Source organism: Gymnoscopelus microlampas (assembly GCF_963454915.1).
Source record: "Gymnoscopelus microlampas genome assembly, chromosome: 23".
Classification (NCBI taxonomy): domain Eukaryota; kingdom Metazoa; phylum Chordata; class Actinopteri; order Myctophiformes; family Myctophidae; genus Gymnoscopelus; species Gymnoscopelus microlampas.
The window spans coordinates 20,801,798-20,824,425 of NC_139960.1; the positions used below are offsets into that span (position 1 = coordinate 20,801,798).

Here is a 22,628-nt window from a genome sequence, read left to right on the forward strand (position 1 = left end):
AACCCATGCGTGCCTCTCAAGTCCTGCTATTTGAACAGTAATTGTCTCCGCCAGGCCGAAGGCGTGGCATAGAGTATGTTTTGTTTTGCACCCTGTCTGTCTGTCCCCGTCTGTCTGTCCGTCCGTCCGTCCGTCCGTGTGTGTGACGTGTGTGTGTGTGTGTGTGTGTGTGTGTGTGTGTGTGTGTGTGTGTGTGTGTGTGTGTGTGTGTGTGTGTGTGTGTGTGTGTGTGTGTGTGTGTGTGTGTGTGTGTGTGTGTGTGTGTGTGTGTGTGTGTGTGTGTGTGTGTGTGTGTGTGTGTGTGTGTGTGTCCATCTAGCATCTAATCTCCGCACCTAGGGCGATGGCAGCAAAACTGTGCAAGCAGTCAAACACTCCCTGGACCCTAGATGCCAGAGCATAACCTCTGCACAAAATGTTTCAGATCAGCCTGTTAAGGCGCCGCCAGGAGGTCGATTTTTGCGAAACATTTTGTTTTTGTATTAGGCCTATACTCCTGCAGATTTTGTCCAAAAATCACGCAAATCCGTACACAGTATCATAGTCATTAGCCTCGATCTCCAGGCTATTATTGTTTAGTTTTGCTAAAAACAGTCATTAAACGAAACTGGTCTTTTAGATTTTTCATATTCCATCGTGATTGCAATTCACAAAATGAATTGATTTCAGTGAAATTTCGCACACACATTCCCACTAGGCAGAGGAAGAAATTCCACTTGAAAAAAATAAAATCAGCCTCATGGTGGCCCGATTAGCGTCTTTACCTATAACTGCACTGATCTGCCTAAAACCTTGTATGCACACACATTGCCCTGTATTTTTCACATCTGCCTTTTTATAGCGCCACCAGGAGGCCGACTTATGTAAAACAATCTTTTTTATATAACTCCTGCAGATTTCATCCAAATGTCACGCAAATCGGTACACATAATCTCCATAGTCATATGATCAAGACAAATCTGTTAGATTTGTCACATTCCATCCTGATTGGCTAAGATTGACATCTAAAGTTTGCAGGAGTGGTCCGTTTTGAACAAAATGCCTCAAATCATGAATGCAGCATCCGAATGTGGTGAAACTTTGCATGCATATTTGCATTACATTGAGGAACAAATGCCACCCTTTTGACATTGCCCTATTATAGCGCCACCAGGAGGCTGCTTTTTGCAAAACACATTTTTTTATATCACTCTTACAGATTTTGTCCAAACATCATGCAAATCGGTACACATTATCTCTATAGTCATGATGTGATCAAGACGGATCTGTCTGATTCTTCATTTGCCATCAACATTGCTGGCCCACCATAATCTACCTGCCCTGGCGGAGACCTGTGCACCGAGGAGCACTTACTCTCAAATTTCTGTTCAGAATTTGAGGGAGACGCAGCATGTCTCGGTGGGCGGGTGTGTTTATGGTTTGTGGAGGGTTTGTTTCTCACCCACGGACCACAGTCTCAGCTCGTCAGACTCCGGTCACTCTGATCTTGGTGACCTGTGGACACGGAGTGCTGCGCACTGGAGATAATGCGCGTTCATTCGTGTGATTCTTAACGGATTAACGGACTTCATGATGCTGACTTTCGTGCTGATGATGTGTTTGAGTCCATGCATTATAGTCCTGGGGCAACTGGATCAATCTCAATCTGAAGATGATGAGGTTTTCCCCGACTTGACAGACTTTGAATTGGATATTGTGAGTCATTTCTTTGGCACATTATTTACAGGCATTATTTAGTACGATATACTTTAATGATCTTCGGCTGATCCTTTTGGTTGTTTTCATATAGGCTCCACGGAGGGTCCCTCGGCAAGTGAAAAACATGCTGACCAAGGTAAATAAAATAATAATAATAATGTTATATGAGGTTAAACGCATGCGCTCCGTGCGTCTTGGGAGTAGGCCTAGTGTTTGGCACTTGTTGAAATAGTTGTTTAAAGCATGTTACAATAGATTACCCTCCAATATGCAGGTCAAATACATAAGATACATACATGTTGTTGCGCATCAACAATGGGTTTTCTCAGTGGAGTGCTATATAGACCTCCAGTCAGAGCCTACATATAAAAAGTAGAAATAGAAAAAATCCCAAAAGGGTAGCACGTCCAAAATTACAAATCAATGGAGGACAAAGTACTCACTTTTCCACTTTTTTTTATTGGCACACACGTTCGTTTATTGTGTGCCAATAAAACAAATGTGGAAATGTGAGTACTTTGTCCTCCATCGATTTGAAATTTTTGGGATTTTTTAAATTCCTACTTTTTATATGTAGGTCAAATACTTTCTAGGCTATGGGTTTGTTTGTCATCAAAACCTCTGTCGTCGGGTGTGAGCGAGGAGAACTGCCAAGCATCAGCTGTTGCCCAGAGTATCTGTAATGTACTGGCGCTTTCTTACAAAATGCTGTCCAAGTAGGGAAAAAGACTGTCAGGCTCATTGTGTTTGGGACTAGAAAGCCTTTGCAATTAATTATTCAAAAGGAACTATCAATCACTAAATGATATGACCGTATAACCAAATTGGACTTAAAATTGCAAGATATTTTCCCCAAATCCGACACCTCTGCTGTAACCAAATGTGTCAAATAGACTATAATAAGGTTGCATTAATTGCAGTGGTGGAAGAAGTAGGCATACTCACATGTTTTAGGCTACTTAAGTACAAGTATCAATAGCCTACTGCAATGTAGAAATACTTAGTAAACGTCCGGAATTAAAAATACTTAAGTAAAAGTACAAAAGCATTGGTTTCAAAATATAGGCTACTTAAAGTACAAAAGTAAAAGTACTCATTATGCAGAATGTCCCATTTCACAAGTTTAAAACAAATCTTTTGAAAATAGATCTACAAGCTCAGAATGCATTGCATCTCGAAGCATTGTGAGCTTGTAGATCGATCGGCTATTTTCAAACGGCCGAAATGTATGGGTGCAGTACGTTAGTCCATGCCACATAGTCGGAGAAAAGGTCTGTCGGATTAACGCATGCCTCCCGAAATGTATAGGGCTGAAGTGGTTAATGAAGTTTTGTAACAATAATCAAAATCTACAAAGTAAGTACTAAGTAGCCTATAGCAAGTTAGCAACTAAAGTTTTCAAATAATTGTAGTGGAGTAAAAGTACAATATTTGTAGGCTACTTATTACTTTACACCACTGGCTATAATAATGTTGCATATATTCTTCACATAAAACAGGAGACCAAACCGCACATCCAGGAGCTCTCCATCCAGACCACCATTGTCTCGCGATATGCCTTCACAGCGGTGTCCTGCACCATGCTCAACAGACACTCTGCCGCTGCTGAGGGCGTGTTCCACTTCCAGATACCTGCTGCTGCCTACATCTCCAACTTCACCATGTAAGCAATAGGCTCTATGCACAGCAGCCATATTATCACTTCCTTCACAGGTGTTACCAATGATACTAATGAAGGCTCTGATCCATTTAGTGTAGCACAGTGGTTTCCATGACCCCCATAACTCTGAGAGTGCACAAATCCATTTGTACACTCTCAGAGTTACACAACTGTAAGGGGCCATTTGGAAGCCCATGAGGGTCCCTGGACCCCAACTGTAGACCCACTGGTGTAACAGAGTGTTTCCAGTGGGCCAACATGCACAATACCAGCACCCTGACTCTGTTTGAGTTTGAGCAGAATGGAACAGAGCCTTCATTAGCATCATTGGTAAACACCTGTGAATGTCTTCATAATATGGCTGCTGTGAATAGAGCCTATTGTCCAGTGGTGGGAAAACTACTACATTAAAAGTATCAATACTACACAACGTAGAAAGTAGAAACACTTTGTTATTACAAGTAAAAAGTCCACATAATAAAAATTGACTTGGGTAACAGTACAAAAGTATTGGCATCAAAATGTACTTAAAGTACCAAAAGTAAAAGTACACTCATTATACAGAATGTACTATTTCACAAGGTATCATATCTATAAAATGTATTAAAATCTTTTGAAAATAGCAGATCTACAAGCTCACAACTCGTCGCTTGTGAGCTTGTAGATCGGCTATTTTCAAATGGCCAAAGTTCAAATATAGGGCTGAAGTGGTTAATGTATGTTTTGTAATAATAATTCAAATCTACAAAGTAACTAGTACCTAAAGTTTTCAAATAATTGTAGTGGAGTAAAAAGTAGCCTACAATATTTGTCTCTGAGATGTAGTGGAGTAGAAGTAAAAGTATTGAAAATTGGAAATACTCCAGTAAAGAAAAAGTACCTCACCACTGGTAACTGTTAATTGTTTCATACTTGGACTTGGACAGTAACAATAACAACAACAACTCATGTCCAAGTTAATTGAAGTCAGTTGAATTCTCATACATACTTAACTGGATGATTTACTTATTGCACACATTATTCTATTGAATGTACATTTGCAGATTGTGTATTCTAGTTACAAAAAATCTCAATCAAAGACAAAGGGAACGTATAACTCTCTAAGAATAGTTTAATTAGCCCCACTCAGACATGACTGTATCTAAATCACATTGTATGTTTTATATAGACCATTCTGGGCCCATTCCTTTTTGTTACTTGATTGTCCACTTTTTGGCTCTTCGAAAGGCACGCTTTGCATGTAATGCATCATTGGTCAATGATTGTGTGGATTTATGATGTTTCCGTTGCCATGGGAGAGGTTAGCGAGGGGTCTGATAGAAAGAGTGCACACATGGTATACATGGCGCTCTCGTTAACACCGCCACAGTCACCACGGCTCATTCATGTGCAGCTCTGTTAACTGTAAGTAGGGGACAATAGGATTTTGTCCAATTGGAAAAGCCGTCCGAACAGTAACAATAGGGTGGTCCCGAATACAAAAAGCACTGCTCTAATCCTTGACCCTTGACCCCCATGAGCCAGGATCATTGGTGGGCGTGTTTACCAGAGCGAGGTCAAGCCCAAGGAAAAGAAGGTCAAACAGGATAAGGGGGGCGATGGCAAACCCAAGAACAAAGAGTCAAGTGACACAAGGTAAGAGAGACCCCAGTGTGTGTGTGCGTGTGTATGTATGTGTGTGTGTGTGTATGTGTGTGTGCGTGCGTGCGTGCGAGCGAGCAGGTGTGTACGCACACAACACACATCTTTGAATGTGTGTGTGGCCAGCTTCTATATCTCTGATCTCTCTTAGGCGTTTCCTTATAATTAAAGAGCCGAACCCGTTCTCTCTCATGTTACTGTTTGGCAAACAACAGACTGATCATATGCTGAACTGAAACCTCTTTAACACAACGTTAGTAAACACAATACAAAGGCACTGTGTGTCCATCCAGAGAGTGGAGCGACTCAGGAATAAGATCATTGCTCCAGAGAGACCGGGGACTGTCATATAAATCGGTTACACAGGAAGAAATGACATCATGCCTTCTGCATATGAATTCCCCCCCCCCCCAAAAAATGTGACATTTTTTAAATGCTGCGTGATTCATCGTCTCCACTGTAAAAGTCAGAGGACAGCAGGAGTGGAGAGATGGTGAAGTGGAAGATGGTAGGTCTCTAGACAGAATGGAGTCACAGAGAGATAACAACAGCATCAACATCACTTTATCCACCTCTACCACACTTAAACCATTGATCCCTGAGGCCATCCATTGATGCTGCATGCCGTACTATACACACAGATGATATCACTATACTTGCACTGCTCGTGTATACTACTTGCACTAAACCCATTAAGACCTGAGGCCGATTCTACAAAATGCGCAGACGTACAAGCTCGGAGCACAAAGTGACACGTGTGAGCTTGTATATCTGCTATTTTTGAGAACCACTGTTCTGAATCCTAAGCGTTTTCTGAAAAACCTAAATTGCTATATAGCTAAAATCTAAAATGATACAGATGCTTTCCCGGTTTTAATGGGTTAAACACAGTAATCCTAGCGTCCCTATTTTGGGTGTGTCATTATAGGTGAAACATTTGAAATCATTTCCACATTTTCGAACATAAATATAGCAAATAATAAATAGATAGCATAAAAACAGTGAAAATAGCAACAAGCTACAATCTACAAGCTTAGTTGCAATGCATCGCGATGCAACACGTTGTTACCTTGTAGATTAGCTATTTTTGCTACTCCTCGTATGGCTAAGTATATAGGGCCGACTTTGTTAAATGTCTTTATTCTGTCTTTATTCTAGTCTATTATATTCATTATTCTCCATTCTAATTTCCTGTATCTCTCATTGTATTGAATTAATTAATTTCATCCTAATCGTCTCACATTTTCCCCTCTGTTAACATCTGGTTTATGGTTTCTCCTCTCTCTTCCACCCTCCTTCCTTATCTACACTTCTCTCTCCATATCTCTCCTCCTCATCCTCATCTTCATCGTATCTATGCCCTGCAAAGCACTGAGTCGGAGGTGGAGGTGTTCAGGATGGCGGCGAGCATTCCTGGCCGGAACCGGGCCTTGTTTCTGCTGACCTATGAGGAGCTGCTCCAGCGGCGTCTGGGCCGCTATGAGCATGTGACAAGCCTGAGGCCGATGCAGCTGGTCAGCCGACTCAGCCTGGACATCGCCATCATCGACCACTCGCCACTCACGTTGCTGCAAGTGCTGCCGCTCCGCAACGGGAAAGGGGCGACCGCTACAGCGGGGTCCAAGACCCCGCTGACCAAGTCCAAGACACCAGGTATGGTTAAAAGACAAAACGTAAGTGTATAAAAGCAAGCACGATGCACAATATTCTTCGAGATACCTTGTTTGGGACAAAAGTGTTGGAAGGACACGTTTCATGACAATCTGTCCATTAGAAGATGGGGCGGCAGTGGCTCAGGAGGTAGAGCGGCCGCTTGGGAACCGTAAGGTTCCCATGCAGGTTCGATCCCGGGCTCGAACTTGAGCAAGTTTGGTGCCTTGCATGGCTTGGTTTCCTCTGCCGTCAGTGTACAAATGTGTGTGTGAATGGGTAAACGTAAAGCGCCTTGGATAAAGGCGCTATATAAATGCCCCATTTGCCATTTTATAACTTGAGATATCTTGTGTGCAAGTTTTGGGCTAAGGTTGGCACTAGAGAAAAGGGTCATGGGGTCACCAAAATCTGAACGCTTCATCCTCCAAGGAGCATGAAGGTGCACAGCAAATTCCATGGCAATCCACTATGTAGTTATTGGGATATCTTGTTGTCATGTTTACAGTGGCAGATAGAACGTTGTGCTCCACAACGGTTCAGTAAAATAACCCCCAAAATATTTCCAATAGTTGTTTTTGTAAATGATGGATTGTTACAAGAAGTAGGAAAATCATGTCTACAACAGAAAACATGGATGGGCACCGCAAGGTAGCATTAATCGAATGAACAAGGTGCGCGTGGAAGACTGAGCAGATGATGCTAGTCTATGAAGTACACTGAATGAACTCAAGGACTCAGGGACGAGAAACAGCTCACAGAGATGAAACAAAAATTGCGGCTGTGGGGCAAATCAAAGAAGCTGAAACAAACAGCACTACAGGTACAGTAGCAGCAACGCTTCTGAAACGGCTCTCACAGCGGCGCCAGGTCTACAAAGAGGCTAAACTGACTGACCAGGGAGGACGGGTCAGCAGAGAAATATTAAATATTAGGGCATAAGAGGCAAATGGTCTGCATTTCTATTGCGCCCCTAAAGTGCTTTACGACGTCCTTTACATTCACCCATCCATGCACACATTCACACATAGACGGTGTAGGCAACCATGCCATTTACCATCCTCATTGGGTGCAAGTAGGGGTTTAATGTCTTAACCCATTAAGACTGGGAAGTTCCCGGCGGGAACGCATCTGTGTCAGTTTTAGATTTGCTCTAAAAAAATACATTATTTTACACTTTGGCTATTCAAAAATAGCAGATCTACAAGATCATAGCGTGGCACCGAGTGCAGCGCTACGAGCTTGTAGATCTGCTATTTTTGAAAATAAATTGTGCAAATCTGTGAACATATATATTCTTTTAAAGCAAACATTTTAACTCAAATCTTTGCTTCTGGGTGGTTCCTGGAACCAAATACTTTGAGATGGAGGGTCCGCGGCCAAGGTGGCAGGTAACATCTCTCAAAATGGAGAGAGCAAAATCCACCTACTCACAGGCAAAGTCCCGGTCTATCATTCCATTGCCAAGTTAGCCACCTACAGAGCAAAAGATGATGTATAAGGCTTGGCAGAAAAAAAGAGGTTTTCTACAACAATACCCACTTGTGTGGACCAAATATGCTGAAGTGAAGAAAAAAATATCTTGTTTGGGACCAAAGTGTTGGATAGATGTTCGCCCCTCCTTCGAGCTATAGAAGAAATGGAAAGAAATAACCTATAACTCCAATGTAGTTATTATTTAGTCACAAGCTCTTGTTAATACTTTTGATTGGTTAAATATTTATAAAACCCACAGAGACTTCACTATTTTCAACATGGTGTCCCTATTTTGAGCAAGTCATTAAAGGGACAATCTTTCAAAACAAATTCTGAATTCTAAATAATTCTACAATTTCTTAAAATACCGAAACAGCAGTTCTATTTACGACACTTGTCATATGACAAAATAGAAAATAGAAAAAAATGGTTGAGCTACCAGGCGCCCCACTATCTACCTTGTTAAATGAAATAATCATGCAGTGGCTGCATGCGTTTGATGTACAAAACTTTGCACATGTCGGTGGGTAGACTGGCTTATAAAATTACAGCTACGGGTTGCTCTTCTGTTTGAAGCTTAATCTGAGTGTTTTTTTCCCACAAAGCATCCACAGCTTAGATCTCAGTTCAGGATACATGGCTCGTTGACTTTAAGGTGCCTTTAGTGTGATGTGCTGATCCCCTAAACACTTTTCTTTGAGCCAATTAAAAACACAAGCATTCTTCTTTTCTTTACCTTAATATGCATTGCTTTACCTCCTGATCTCAAGCCAAGCCAGAGCCTCCTCCTACCACGGTGATCAAACGGACCGCGATGTTCAGCAAGGTCACCTTCAGCCCCAACATCGTCCAGCAGGCCAAGATCACCACCAGTGGGATCCTGGGAGATTATGTGATCCACTATGATGTGGAGAGGGAGCTGGGTATAGGAGACATACAGGTTAGTGCCTTCACACTTTCATTCAAACAGCATGAAATTATTTATCAGCTTCAATTTTACAGTGAGTTCCAATTTTGGCTGCTGTTTTTCTTTTTTTTAAATGTCCAATTTCACTTGTTAGAGTTCTCGCTCCTGTTAGGATGAAATTGGTATCTTGACCTGAAATGTATTTTCTATTCATTAAAGAGTTGGAGAGACAGGGTGACCCCTGATACTGAATAAACACTCTATGGCAATGATTATGAGTTAATTCACACATCTTAAAAATAATAATACATTTCTTTACTTTTTTTGAGGAAGCCATTGGATTCCATTCAATTCAGTACGGCATGAAAATAAACTTGCAGACACTTGAAACTTGCTTGAGATAGATAAGTAATCCAACACATGCAAACATATGCAAAATCAAAAAAATAAAGCCATTAATGGAAAAATTGTGTTTATTTATACATGTATGTATGGCCAAAGCTGTTAATAGACACTGTAGACATGTTGATGGATTTATGGTCCTTTAACTCAAGGGTTCTCAACCTGTGGGTCCCCAGATGACAGTGAAGTGACAATTTAAGGACTTTTAAGACCTTTTTAATACATAAAAAAAGACCATTAGTGCATCCAAAGTAATCAACAAACTATACTCTAAAAACTGGTCAAACATTGGCCAAATTGTCAAATAATATAAGAAAGAAGCATAAATTGTGAAAATAGCCGATCTACAAGTTGTGAGCTTGTCGATCTGCTATTTTCACAATATTTAGCTATGGAACAGAGTCAAACAACTCCCCCATTCCGGTGCTTATCAGGGTGGGGGGTCCCCAGTTCAAATATGATTATTTTGGGGGGTCACTGCCTGAAAAGGTTGAGAACCACTGCTCATTGTCTACAACATTGTGAGCTACTGAGCTTGCCAATAATCTATTTTCAGCACAGGACACCGTCTCATGACAGAATATGAATTAGGCGTTAGACGTGGGAGCAGGCAGAGGCGCACTGTCTTGTTCAAGTTCACTTCAACTGCATGAGTCACGACTGGTTGTTGACAAACATTGTCTGATGCAGGAATTTAACCTGTGGCCTTTCAGTTATTAGGACAATTAAGCCCCGCTAACCCACTCACACGTAACAAAATATAGCAACAAAAGTACTCTCAACAGAGTCAGAGTAATCACCTGGATGACAAAACTGTGCCGTGCCGGCATCCAAAAGTCATGTCATGGCTAGCCATTCAATTCTGATGTATAGGCGTAATATTCTGTGAATAATACTCTAATCCTAGGACCGTCAAAGTATGGCAAATATAGGGTGTCACGCTATTCTAGCTCATTTCACAGCCCAAAGAAAAACAGACTGTGAAAGCATGGGTATAGAATACATTCACATTCATTTCTCATTGTATCATGTATGCAGCACGCATGGAACACCCATTCTCTCTCTCTCTCTCTCTCTCTCTCTCCCTCTTACACTCACATACAGTACAACCACCTGTTAGTGATTCATTTTTCAGGATTACTGCCACCCCCTCATTCCACAGTCAAACTCTGCCTTCAGGACATAAATTTCAATAATCAAACAAAGCTACTGAAACTTTTCTTTCCCCCGACTTTGTACATAAATTGTTTTATTTCTTCTCCAGGTTTTAAATGGCCATTTTGTCCACTACTTTGCTCCAAAAGACCTGCCGGTAGTTCCCAAGAATGTGGTGTTTGTGATCGACACCAGTGCCTCCATGTTGGGAACAAAGATCAGACAGGTAAGAGTAATGGACGCCTAATGGACATGTGGATGGTTTTCACCAAGTTGTTGTCCAGATTAATATTAGATATATTATATTAGAATATTAGAACAATAACCTAGAAATGTGACACTTTTCTCCAATGTAAATTTTGGGGAAAGTTTTTGTTTATCTTTTTAATCTAAATGTTTTATCCCACGATTTTGTAACCAATTTTTTCACCCATGTGCCAATTGACAATGTAATCCTGGGCGCTACTCTCCCTCTGCCAGCCTAGGGAAAGCCCAGAACTGAGCTCAGGCCTCCTTCAATGCATGAGGAGTTTGCAGGAAACGTTTTTTCATGCATTTCATTTCAAGTCTGTCATGCAGTCTAACATAACCTTTTTTCTGTGGGATGTTAAATTAGTCTACCAGCTAGTAAACCTGACACCCCTCCTCCTCACTCCTACACCGGAATAGCAATATCTGGCCTTTTCCTCTGAGTAAGAGCACGATAATCCCTCCGGCCAGAAATCACACATCCGATCTCTGCAGCTGCCATACGACACATCCCACAAGAGTATAAGTGAAGTGAGGAGAGTGAGGAAAAACCAAGGAATACCAGATTGCAACGAAAAGGGAAAAGTGGAAACATACAAGGCCGTGCTGTGAGGGAGGAAGGTCACCCGTCTATGGAGTAATGGAACTTTCTAGACGAGAGCGCTCTCGACCCCTGTGATCCGCTCCCCCGCCCAACGCCAGCCCCCAGTGGACCAGAGTAACAGAGCAACAAGTGTGCTTTGATGTGTCTCCACAATAGAGGGCTTCACTGTAGGACATTCTGTGGTTCTGTGCTTCTGTCCCCTGGCTTTATACAGCCTCTATAGGCGTCTAATACCCCCCCCCCAACTTTATGACTCCCACACATGGCTGGAGAGCTGGAGGTCCTTGCTTGTGACACAGGACAGAATGGTAGGAGGGATGCAGTGGTTATGTGTGTTGTTTGAGAGCATATGGTTGTTGTCGGGCAGAAACCTCCTATCTCCATAAACTTTGTGTTTTTTTGTAAATGAACACCCTACTTGATCATACTACAGCGTCACACAAGAACGTCAAAAAGTAGCAGATCCGCAAGCGCGAAACACGGCGCGAAGTGGCGCGTTTTGAGCTTGTAGATCTGCTAAGATACACAGTAAATATAAATACAAATGATCATAGACGAGCCAACGAGCCAAACCGCCTTGATGCATGCACATTCTGAATGTATTCTTAACATACACTAGGGCGGAGTGTGTGTGAATATGTGTGATGATATCATTAAGGGTTGGACTATTAATGACATTATGTGTTTTCTGTCCATTACAACACATGAACCATGGTTACAGCATAGCAACCATGATCATTGCTCTTACTGTGCTGTGTTACCAGCATCGTAAGTGATTTTCTTTGGTCACAATAAGTGTTAAATAGCTCTATATTCTGATAGTACTCATTGTTATAGAGAGTGGTTGTTCAGTAACATGAGTCTCCATGTCTCTCCAGCTCTTAATAAAATAGAAAATGCATTTTCAGGTCAGGATACCAATTATTTCCAATCAGGATAGAGAACTCAGACAGGATACAGATTAAACAACTGAAATTGGAAATGATGACACAAAGAAATGAGCAGACAACATTGGAACTGTAACATTATAAAAATGAAACTGTTAAAGTTTGTCACCTACCTGAACATTTATTTTCTGTGCATCAAAGAGCTGGAGAGATGGGGAGACTCCTGTTACTGAACAAACACTCTATAGCAATGATTACTTGCTTAATGCTTTAACCTTTTAACAAAAAACCTTTTGTTTTAACCAAAAAATACCACTTACCCTACTTTTAAACACATATGAAGCATAAAGTCTTTCTCTGCATTTCTCTTTATTTCACCCTGTAGCGCTCGGGGATTCTCAATCATACTCTCTCGCTTTCTCTCTCCCTCCGTCTCTCAGACTAAGGACGCTCTGTTCACCATCCTGAAGGACCTGCGTCCTGGTGACCGCTTCAACTTCATCAGCTTCTCCAGTAGGATCAAAGTGTGGCAGCCGAACCGCCTGGTTCCTGTGACACCGCTGAACATCCGAGATGCCAAGAAGTTCATCTACATGCTCGTTCCCACCGGAGGTGAGTGACTCCTCTGCACATAACAGGAGGATGTTTATTTATATTATTTTGTTAGTTTTAGTATTAACTATAATAATCTTGCTATGGAGAACTTTCTAGACGAGAACGCTCTCGACCCCTATGATCGGTCCCCCTTAGCACTGATCCATAGCCTAGAAGGAGTTCTCCTTAAGGGTATGGGACTTTCGAGTCTTTGCGCTCGCACCACAGGCTCTCGTCTGCAGTAAAAATAAAAGATACACTTTTGCTACTCACCAAAACAAAGACGGTTTTATGGCGTTGAAAGCCAACTCTAAGTGGGAACACTCTGAGCCCGCCACCTCGCGTCTAGAATACACTTTTTGGCCAAAATATTAAATATTTCACCGGAAAGAAAACATCATTTAGTTACTCCGCTGCGCCCTCTACAGATCCGGTCAATGGAATTTTTCTATTGACCGTAGACTCGAAGGTCCCATAGCCTTAAGGAGAACTCCTTCTAGGCTATGGATCAGAGCTAGGTCCCCATGCCTCCCACCGGCCCCCAGGGGCCCAGAATAACAAAGTGTGCTATGACTCCACAATAGAGGAATTTCACTGATGGGACGTTAACCCATTGAGGCCTGAGGTTCCGATTCTGCAAAATGTCATCTAAATCCTAAACAGTTTTCTGAAAAAATTATGTTTCTATATCAGTGGTTTTCAAACTTTTTCATGTCAAGGACCCCCAAAATGATATGAATTTGGCCGCGGACCCCCATCTCAAAATATTTTGTTCCAGGGACCCCCAGAATCAAAGATTTGAGTTAATGTTTGCTTTAAAAGAATATATATATATTCAAAGATTTGCACACATTTTCACGATTTTTCAAAAATAGCAGATCTACAAGCTCATAGCACGGCACTCGGTGCCGTGCTATGAGCTTGTATATCTGCTATTTTTGAATAGCCAAAGTGTAAAATAATGCTTTTTAGCTCAAATGAAAAAGTGACACAGATGCATGTATAATGGGTTAAAAACTTAAAAACCTGCCATCATGTAGGTACAAACATCGACGGTGGCATCCAGACGGGCTCCCAGCTGCTGACCGACTACCTCGCGGGCCCCGACAGCAACCCGAACACCGTCTCTCTCATCATTTTCCTGACCGACGGGCGGCCCACGGTGGGCGAGAGGCATTCTCCGGCCATCCTGGGAAACACGCGGTCGGCCGTGCAGGAGAAGTTCTGCATCTTCACCATCGGGATCGGGAACGACGTGGACTACCGGCTGCTGGAGCGCATGTCCTTGGAAAACTGCGGGATGATGAGGCGCATCCGCGAAGACGCGGACGCCAGCTCCATGCTCAAAGGGTCAGTGTGACATTGTGTGTGTGTCAGTGTTGATTTCGTCGACTAAAACTATGACGAAAAATGTTTGTAGACTATCTTTTTTCACTGACGAAAACTAAATAAAAACCAAATCAAAATTAAACTACGATGACTAAAACTAAGACTAAATATATTGACAATTTCGTCAACAAATAAAAACCAGACTAAAATGTTAGTGAGGGACTAGAGGAGAAGAGATCCAGTTGAACTAAAAGACAAGTCATTTTATGTTTGGTTGCGCTCTGGTGTTGCGCTCTGAAAATAGCAGATCTACAAGCTCACTATTTTCAGCATGCAAAGTGTAAAATCAGTCATTATGACGCCATCAGGGCACCACCAAAATACATTTTAGTCGACTAAATCAATTGTAGATTTAGTAGACTATAATTTTATGATATTTAGTCTATGTTGGTGTTCTACTTGTACTTGGAAAGCATCACTGTGTCTTTATCGTTTTCTTTCACTTAATGGACAGAATGTCGTGGACACTTGACATAATCCAGCTCTTATTAAGCAATTAGTGCACCTTTAATCCCTGCCTCTTATCTCTGAATTGCGTGCTTTCGTCTCTCATCAAGCTATGACGGGCAGAAATGTCTGAAATGTGACGGTGCTGACAACATGGCTCTTTAATCAACTTCTGTGACAGCCACTACCTAAAACACGCACGCACGCACGCACGCACACACTCACACACACACACACACACACACACACACACACACACACACACACACACACACACACACACACACACACACACACACACACACACACACACACACACACACACACACACACACACACACACACACACACACACACACACACACACACACACACACACACACGCACACACCCAGTCCCTCTCAGCCTCACAAAAGTGAGACAGGAGACACACACACACACACGCACACGCACACACACACTCCCTTGTATTGCTATGCTTGCCAGGACTGACCCCTAACCCCATCCAATAACCTCTGACCCTGACCACCTCCAGTTACAAGCTACAACCTTAACCTAACTCGAATTCTAACCCAAACCCTAAAACAGCCTCTCTCTGCAAAGTGTTAGGCCCAGGAATACAGATAGCAGTACAAGTGCACCCTCTCACGCGCACAAGGTGTTTGCTCTGTGGAGGAGGAATGTGTGTGCATTGTGCAACCCGTGTCTGAGTATGTGTTCAGGGGGTTAACAGATAGACTCCACAGATAATAGCCCCGGTCCTGCTTGAACAAACACGCTAAAGAGGAGGTGAGGAGGTTTACTGCGACACACACACCAAGATGGGCCAGAAGGGCCCGTGCATGCACTTTGGGAACACACATACGCACACACACTGAATATCCTTAGATATTAATTTCACCTCTCCAGCTCATGAAGCGCAGTGTCCCTATTTAGGGCATAACAGCATTCGACAGAAATAGACATTCAGCGAAAATAGCTGATCTACAAGCTCACAACGTATCGCGTTGTGAGCTTGTGCTGACATTTTAGTTTGAGATTGAACTCTTTTCAAATTTCTCATTTCATCTTTAAACAGTGAAATGCAACCGTTTCTGTTTCTCTCACTATCTCTCACGCCGCACCTCTCTCCATGCAGGTTCTACGATGAGATCGGAACTCCCCTGCTGTCTGACATCAGGATCGACTACACCCAGGACTCTGTCCAGTACGTCACCCAGCACCTCTTCACCAACTACTTCAACGGCTCCGAGATCGTCATCGCCGGCAAGCTGACCAACGAGAGCGCCGAGTCCCTCCACGTGCAGGTCACCGCCACCAACAACGACAAGAGCATCCTCCTGGAGACCGACGTGCCTCTGCGGCGACAGCAGGCGGAGACGGCGAGGCACGTGAAGGCGGCCTCCGCCGCCGCCGCGGCAGCGTCCGCCGCGGCAGCGTCCGCCGCCAAGCCTCCTCCTCCCGGGTCGAGGGTGGCACCGGGGTCGAGGCCCGCGGCGCCGGCGTCCGGGACAGAGGCGTCGTCGATGACTGAGGACTTTGTGGAGCGCGTCTGGGGCTTCCTGAGCGTCAAAGAGGGACTGCGCTCGCGGCTACGCAGTCAGACCAGCAGGGAGAGGGAGGGACACATCCAGCAGGCCACCAACCTCTCCATGACGTACCACTTCCTCACCCCGCTCACCAGCCTGGTGGTGGAGAGGCCTCAGGTCCAGGCGGACGGCACCATGGCCCCGGCGCCCACCGAAGCCCCGGAGACCGACAAGGCCAAGGCCTCGTCAGCCAATGAGCTGCCAGATGACGCAGATGAGGAGGACACTGCCCACAAGCTCCGAGGGAAGGAGTCAAGCGGTTCCAATGTTGCCAAGGCAACGGGTGAGACTGTTATTTTATTCTTCATAAACACAGTCACTCTGTAATTGTTCCGCACTACGCACTACCAACAGCTATGACACTAATGGAAATGAACCACTTAAGCCCTGTTAAAAATTATAATAATAATAGACGATCTACCAGCTCAAAACGCGTTGCGATTTTCTGCTATATATTTTTTTTAAATTAAATCACCTAAAATGACATGCCCAAAATAGTCACGCCAGGGTTAATGTGGTTTAGGCATGACGAGAGGAACAACTCAACAATGGAAGCCTTGAGACTGAGTCATTGTACGACGACAAATTCTCTTCCCTTTCCCCAGGCAAAGCAGAGAAGAGACAAGTCAAGAAATCCATCACAGTCTCCAAAACATCAGGTGACACCACATCTTCTCTTTTTGTCTACATCATTCAGTACATGTTTTCACCAGCCTGGGGCCCATTGTAAAGTCAAGTGGCGTAGCTGTCCCTCTTGCCGTGCCTTGTTCCCATGAGCTGGTTAAGTGGCTTCTGTAGGGGACTTGACAGAGAGCTTGACAGAGAGCAGAGGGGAAATGTACAGTAGACTACGTCTACGGTCTCTCCGTGTGGGTGGCTTGTAATTTGCCTGTTCGTTCCGACAGACGGTAATGATCACATAGACAGCTAAGGGGTTAATTGATGCCTTTAGAACATGACCCGCAAAGCGTACAGAACACACAGTGTCTAATTGAAATACCAGCGCTGGGACTAAGGCTGCACTTTAAAAACGTGCAAGTGCGTGTCCTGTGAGCACACATCGCACGGCAGAGCGGGGGGAGAGTGTGTGACGAAGAGTAAAGAAGGAGATCAGAGGTGGAGGCTTGTGTGTGTGTGTGTGTGTGTGTGTGTGTGTGTGTGTGTGTGTGTGTGTGTGTGTGTGTGTGTGTGTGTGTGTGTGTGTGTGTGTGTGTGTGTGTGTGTGTGTGTGTGTGTGTGTGTGTGTGTGCGTGCGTGCGTGCGTGCGTGCGTGCGTGCGTGCGTGCGTGCGTGCGTGCGTGCGTGTGTGCGTGTGTGTTACAGAGAAGATATAGGGATGGCATCAGAGGTAGTTTAGTGAGGGGCTAATGACCCTGTCATTACTGTTGCTCTCTCATCTCATCTCATCTCATCATCTCATCTCTCCATTCATCTCAGCCTGTTCTCACAGGAAACTCAAGCTATACATTCTGTCTGTCGGAGTGAGCAGAACACAAGAGCTGTCCTTCAGAGTTAAATTAAAGTTAGAGAAGAAGAAGAAGAGACTGTATACGGCAGGGGTATGTTCCTGCCCACCACCAAAGTGCGGGTGGTTCCAACGGACACAATTGGTTGTGTTCGCAGGTGGGAAGCCGGTAGTGCGGTCTGTCGCTGCACTAGCGTCTCCTACAGGTTTAGTCAGGGTGCCTGTTCAGCAGAGAGCCAAACTGGGAAGGATGGCATGTTCCTCCACAAGCGTTTCGTCCTCCCGGTGAAACTCTTCACTGTCAGATGAAAAGAAGCGGCTGGGGGAGTCGTGTGGTTGTCTACACCCTCCGAGCAACAGTAGAGGTCAACAGTGACAGGGAATATATACTGTGGCATAACGTCTACATTGGGGAAAAAAATAAAAATAAAGCTGGTTTCTTTAGGCTACTTTTAGGTTAGGTTACTAGAATGTGACTTTCATTCTCGCTTTCTCTCCTAGATACCAACAACACACTTTTTCTTTTACATTCTAACTATGCATTTCTGCAGAGAGGTCAGGTAACAGGGTCAGCTACTGCACAATGCTGCAGCCCTGGTGTGGTTAGGGCTTAAGTACCTTGCTTAAGAGCATTGCACTTAATGCACTGCCCGTAGAATAACCTTCATAAGCCAGCAAACTGTTGTTTAAGTCATGAGTCAGTCTTTCTGCCTGCAGACCAAATACCTACATCTCCCTATACTGCCTATAACACTTAGAACCTATACTTAGTAAAAGAGACCTGAGGTGCACTGTACTTGCACGCTGCGCTTTTATAAATCTACACCAAATCGACAAGTTCACAACAGAGCTGCTGTGAGTAGTTAAATGGACAACTTCTATCCCTCACTAACTACCCAAATCCTCCTGCCTTAGCGGACGGTGACCCCCACTTCATCGTGGAGTTCCCCCTCAGTAAACTGACAGTGTGCTTCAACATCAATGGAGAGCCTGGACACGTCCTTCGCCTAGTGTCTGACCACAAGGACTCCGGTAAGATAGCAGACAATAAGTCATCAAAGTTAACCACTTATGCCCTATTTCAATAACAGCAAAAATAGCAAATCTACAAGCTGTAAGCTTGCAGATCGGCTATTTTTGTAAATGTTTTAAATGTTTCGAAGCGTTTTGCCTATCACCTGCCAAAAATAGGAACTCAGGCTCAAATTGCTTAAAAGGCAGCGTCAAAGCCAGGGCCGGTGGAGGGCTGATCGCCGCTCTAGGCAAGATTCCTTTGGTGCGCCACACGCGCGGTTCTGGGCGGATTATGATACTTTTTTTTGTGTCTTTGGATACTTTATTTCGGTGTTAGGGTTAGGTTATGGTTATGTTATTTAATTCTGATTTTACCGATTTATTATCATTATTATTATTTTTTCCCGACTTTTTTTGCCACCTCTCCAAACTGCCGCTTTAGGCGGCCGCCTAGGTCGCCTTAATGGACGCGCCGGCCCTGGTCAAAGCACGTAACACACCACAAGCCTGAGTCAAGTCACAACGCGTCGCATCGCGACGCGTTGTGAGCTTGTAGATCTGCTATTTTCAAACATTTTACTACTTTTACTTTTGGTACTATAAGTACATTTTGATACCACATTGCAGTAATGATACTTCTACTTAAGTAAAACATTTGAGTACTTTTTCCACCACTGCTGGTGAGTGACTTCAGTGATTTCAAAGCATCACATGTGTGTTCCATTGGTCTCCCACAAGGTGTGACCGTGAACGGCAAGCTGATCGGCGCTCCGGCGCCGCCCGGCAGCCACAAGCAGCAGCGCACCTACTTCAGCACCATCACGATCGTGGCGGACAAGCCCAAGCGGGCCTACATCGAGGTCACCCCGAAGAAGGTTATCCTGGACGGCCTCGACCGTATGGTCTTGCCCTGCGACTCCACCGCGACGGTCGAGAGCGGCGCGCTGTCGGTGGCCATCGTGGGCAAGTCCAACGTGACCGTGACCATAGCGGGCGCCATCAGCTTTGTGATTCTGCTGCACCAGTACAAGAATCCGGCCCCCTACCAGAGAGACCACCTTGGGTTCTACATCTCCAAAAGCAAAGGGCTGTCCAACAGCTGCCACGGCCTGCTGGGTACGTGCTCTACATTTTACATTTCAGCAGTTCTATTACGTATGCACAATTATGGCTAAAATGATCATCCATATTATTTCTGTGTGGAGTTTGCATGTTCTCCCCATGTCCCCTAGGGTAGGCACCCCCAGAAAAACATGCAGTAATCCTGGTCTCTATACTGCCTCCCCCTGGTCAGCCAGGGCGCCTGATGGAGGGGAATGGAACTAGTTGGAATAACGTGTTCCTTCCACGCGCTACGTCCAACCGGGGAAACTCCCCCGTCGGCCTGTTAACTCTCATGCATTGTAGGAGGCATGAGCTTGGCTCTGGGCTCTCCCTAGGCTGGCAGAGGAAGTGTAGCGCCCAGGATTACTTAGACAATTGGAACTGGGTGAAAAGAATGTGGTTGCAAAATCGTGGGATTTTTTTTTTAAATCACGATTACTAGTACTGATGATTATTGATGGAAAATGTGTTTTTTTTTATTTCTTAATGCCTTTATTGCGCATTGTGTTTATCTGTGCCACATCTTTGGTCAAATAATGGTATGTAATGGCCCCTGTGATTTTATTCCTCTGTGAGCCTGATAGATGGAGGCATGGGTATGTGTCTGGTTCATAACCATTGTGTAATAGCGAGAAGACGAGGGCAAGGTGCAACAGCCAACAGCTGACCAAAGATATTTCAATTCAATGCCATCTTTCACGATTACATTATTTTGAAACATGAAATCACATTCATTGTGCTGCCCTACGTTTTATGTGCTTCTATTTCTTCACATTGTCCAAAGGTCGAATATGCTTCAACTTGGAGATGACCTAGACTGAATGATTATAGTATTTATGCAAGCACAATGCTTTGTAAAGAAAGAAGGGCTTTAGAGCGTCTGCTAAATGCCTAGATTGTAAATTGTAAGGGCTTAAGAGATGATGTACAATGTTTTTTTTTAAAGAAAAAAAGGAAATCAAGATGGCTTTTATTGGAGAAGGATATTATATGGAAGATGTGATTCAAGAGTGAAAATGAGTTAGTATTTCTCGGAGAGACTGGTCTGCTGTTCTGACTGTAGTGAGAAGTGACAGGCTGGAGGGAGATCAATCAGGACAGTGTTCTCCTCTTCAGCTGACTGAATAGTAGTGTTGATTTTGACAGCAAAGTTTTATTTATTTTGAGTCAGTCTTTTGAATCAAATTCCATTCAGTTTTAGTCATATTTTAGTCATCTTAAATGCTTTACTGTTAGTCTAGTTTTAGTCGACTAAATCTACAGTTCATTTAGTCGACTAAAATGTATTTTGGCGGTGCCTTGATGGCGTCATAATGGCTGATTTTACACTAGGTTGCATGCTGAAAATAGCCGATCTACAAGCTCACAACGCGCGTTGTGAGCTTGTAGATCTGCTATTTTCAGAGCATAAAGCATAGAATGACTTCTACTGGACCTCTTCTCCACTCATCCCTCCCTAACATTTTAGTCTAGTTTTTATTTGTTGACGAAATTGTCAATATATTTAGTCTTAGTTTCAGTCATCATAGCTTAGTTTTTTTTTCTCTCTTTTTTTCGTCAGTGAAAAAAGTTAGTTGACGAACAGTTTTCATCATTGTTTTAGTCGACGAAATCAACACTACTGAATAGAGACCTCTGCTGACAGTCTTATTCATTTTATTTCCAGGTCAATTCCTATATGAGGAAGTGGGCCTGGCGGAGCTTCCGGCCAGCAGCTCGGCACAGGGCGACCCTTCGCCGGTCAAGCCTACGCCGGTCCTGAAGCTGAAGGATCGCTCCGTGCCGGTGGTTAAGAAGACCAGGCGCATCTACAGCGGGACGCAGAGCGTGGACTGCTGGTTCGCCAGGAACAACGCGGCCAAGCTGATAGACGGACAGTACGAGGACTATGTTATGTCGCACATGTTCGATACGGGGGATTGGCCACATGGAACTAACAGAGCCTGAGACTGAGGACCAATCAGGAAGCTGTGAGCGAGGTGGCCACTCACGCGCTCTTTCAGACATGAACTGCAAGCTGCCCCCCTTTGGCTGACCTAAATCTTAACTCATTTTTTAAACCAGACACCAACACCCGTTTGTTCTTCACTCCCAGGTGCACTTGGACAGAATAACACCACCAATACTTTGAATATATTTTTGTACTATTTCTAACAGAAATGTAATAGGTTTTTATTTGACGTCTATCATTTTCTACAATAATTTGTAAATAAATCCTTTTAAAACAAAAATGTGAAGTTATTTTCTGAGAAGGGAAAAACCTTCCTACAATGAAGCAATGCAGTGCCTGCAATGCGTATTATTGCACACATGCTTGGGTGCAATAAGGTGAGCGTATATTTCGTCAATCATCTAATGTAAAACAGTGGTTCTCAACCGAAAAAAAAGACCATTACTGCATCAAAGGTAATGAGCAAACTATACTATAAAAATGGTCAAACATTGGCCAGATTGAAAATAATACATGAAAGATTGTGAAAATAGACGATCTACAAGCTCACAACGCCTCTCAACATTTATCTGTGGAACCGAATCAAACTAAATTGAATGCCTCAACGCCTATTCCAAGTGATTATCAGGGTGGGTCCCCAGGTCAAATATGATTATTTTGGGTGGGGGGGGGGTCACAGGCTGAAAAAAAGGTTGAGAGCCACTGACGTAAAAGCATGTCATGAAAGTGGCGACAGTCTGTCGGCT

At 43.8% G+C, this 22,628-nt stretch overlaps 1 protein-coding gene across 1 annotated transcript; it reads left to right on the top strand.

Annotated features, from left to right (window-relative positions):
* The first annotated feature begins 1,432 nt into the window (after nt 1-1,432).
* On the top strand, nt 1,433-22,162 carry itih5 (inter-alpha-trypsin inhibitor heavy chain 5). The gene is made up of 14 exons (XM_084049751.1): nt 1,433-1,695; nt 1,790-1,834; nt 3,198-3,361; nt 4,883-4,993; nt 6,369-6,652; nt 8,896-9,065; nt 10,699-10,815; nt 12,770-12,941; nt 13,964-14,273; nt 15,898-16,631; nt 16,954-17,007; nt 18,729-18,845; nt 19,566-19,943; nt 21,598-22,162. The coding sequence occupies exons 1-14, from the start codon at nt 1,570-1,572 to the stop codon at nt 21,876-21,878; spliced, it is 3,063 nt and encodes a 1,020-aa protein (XP_083905877.1). The 5' UTR covers nt 1,433-1,569; the 3' UTR covers nt 21,879-22,162.
* Nucleotides 22,163-22,628: the final 466 nt, after the last annotated feature.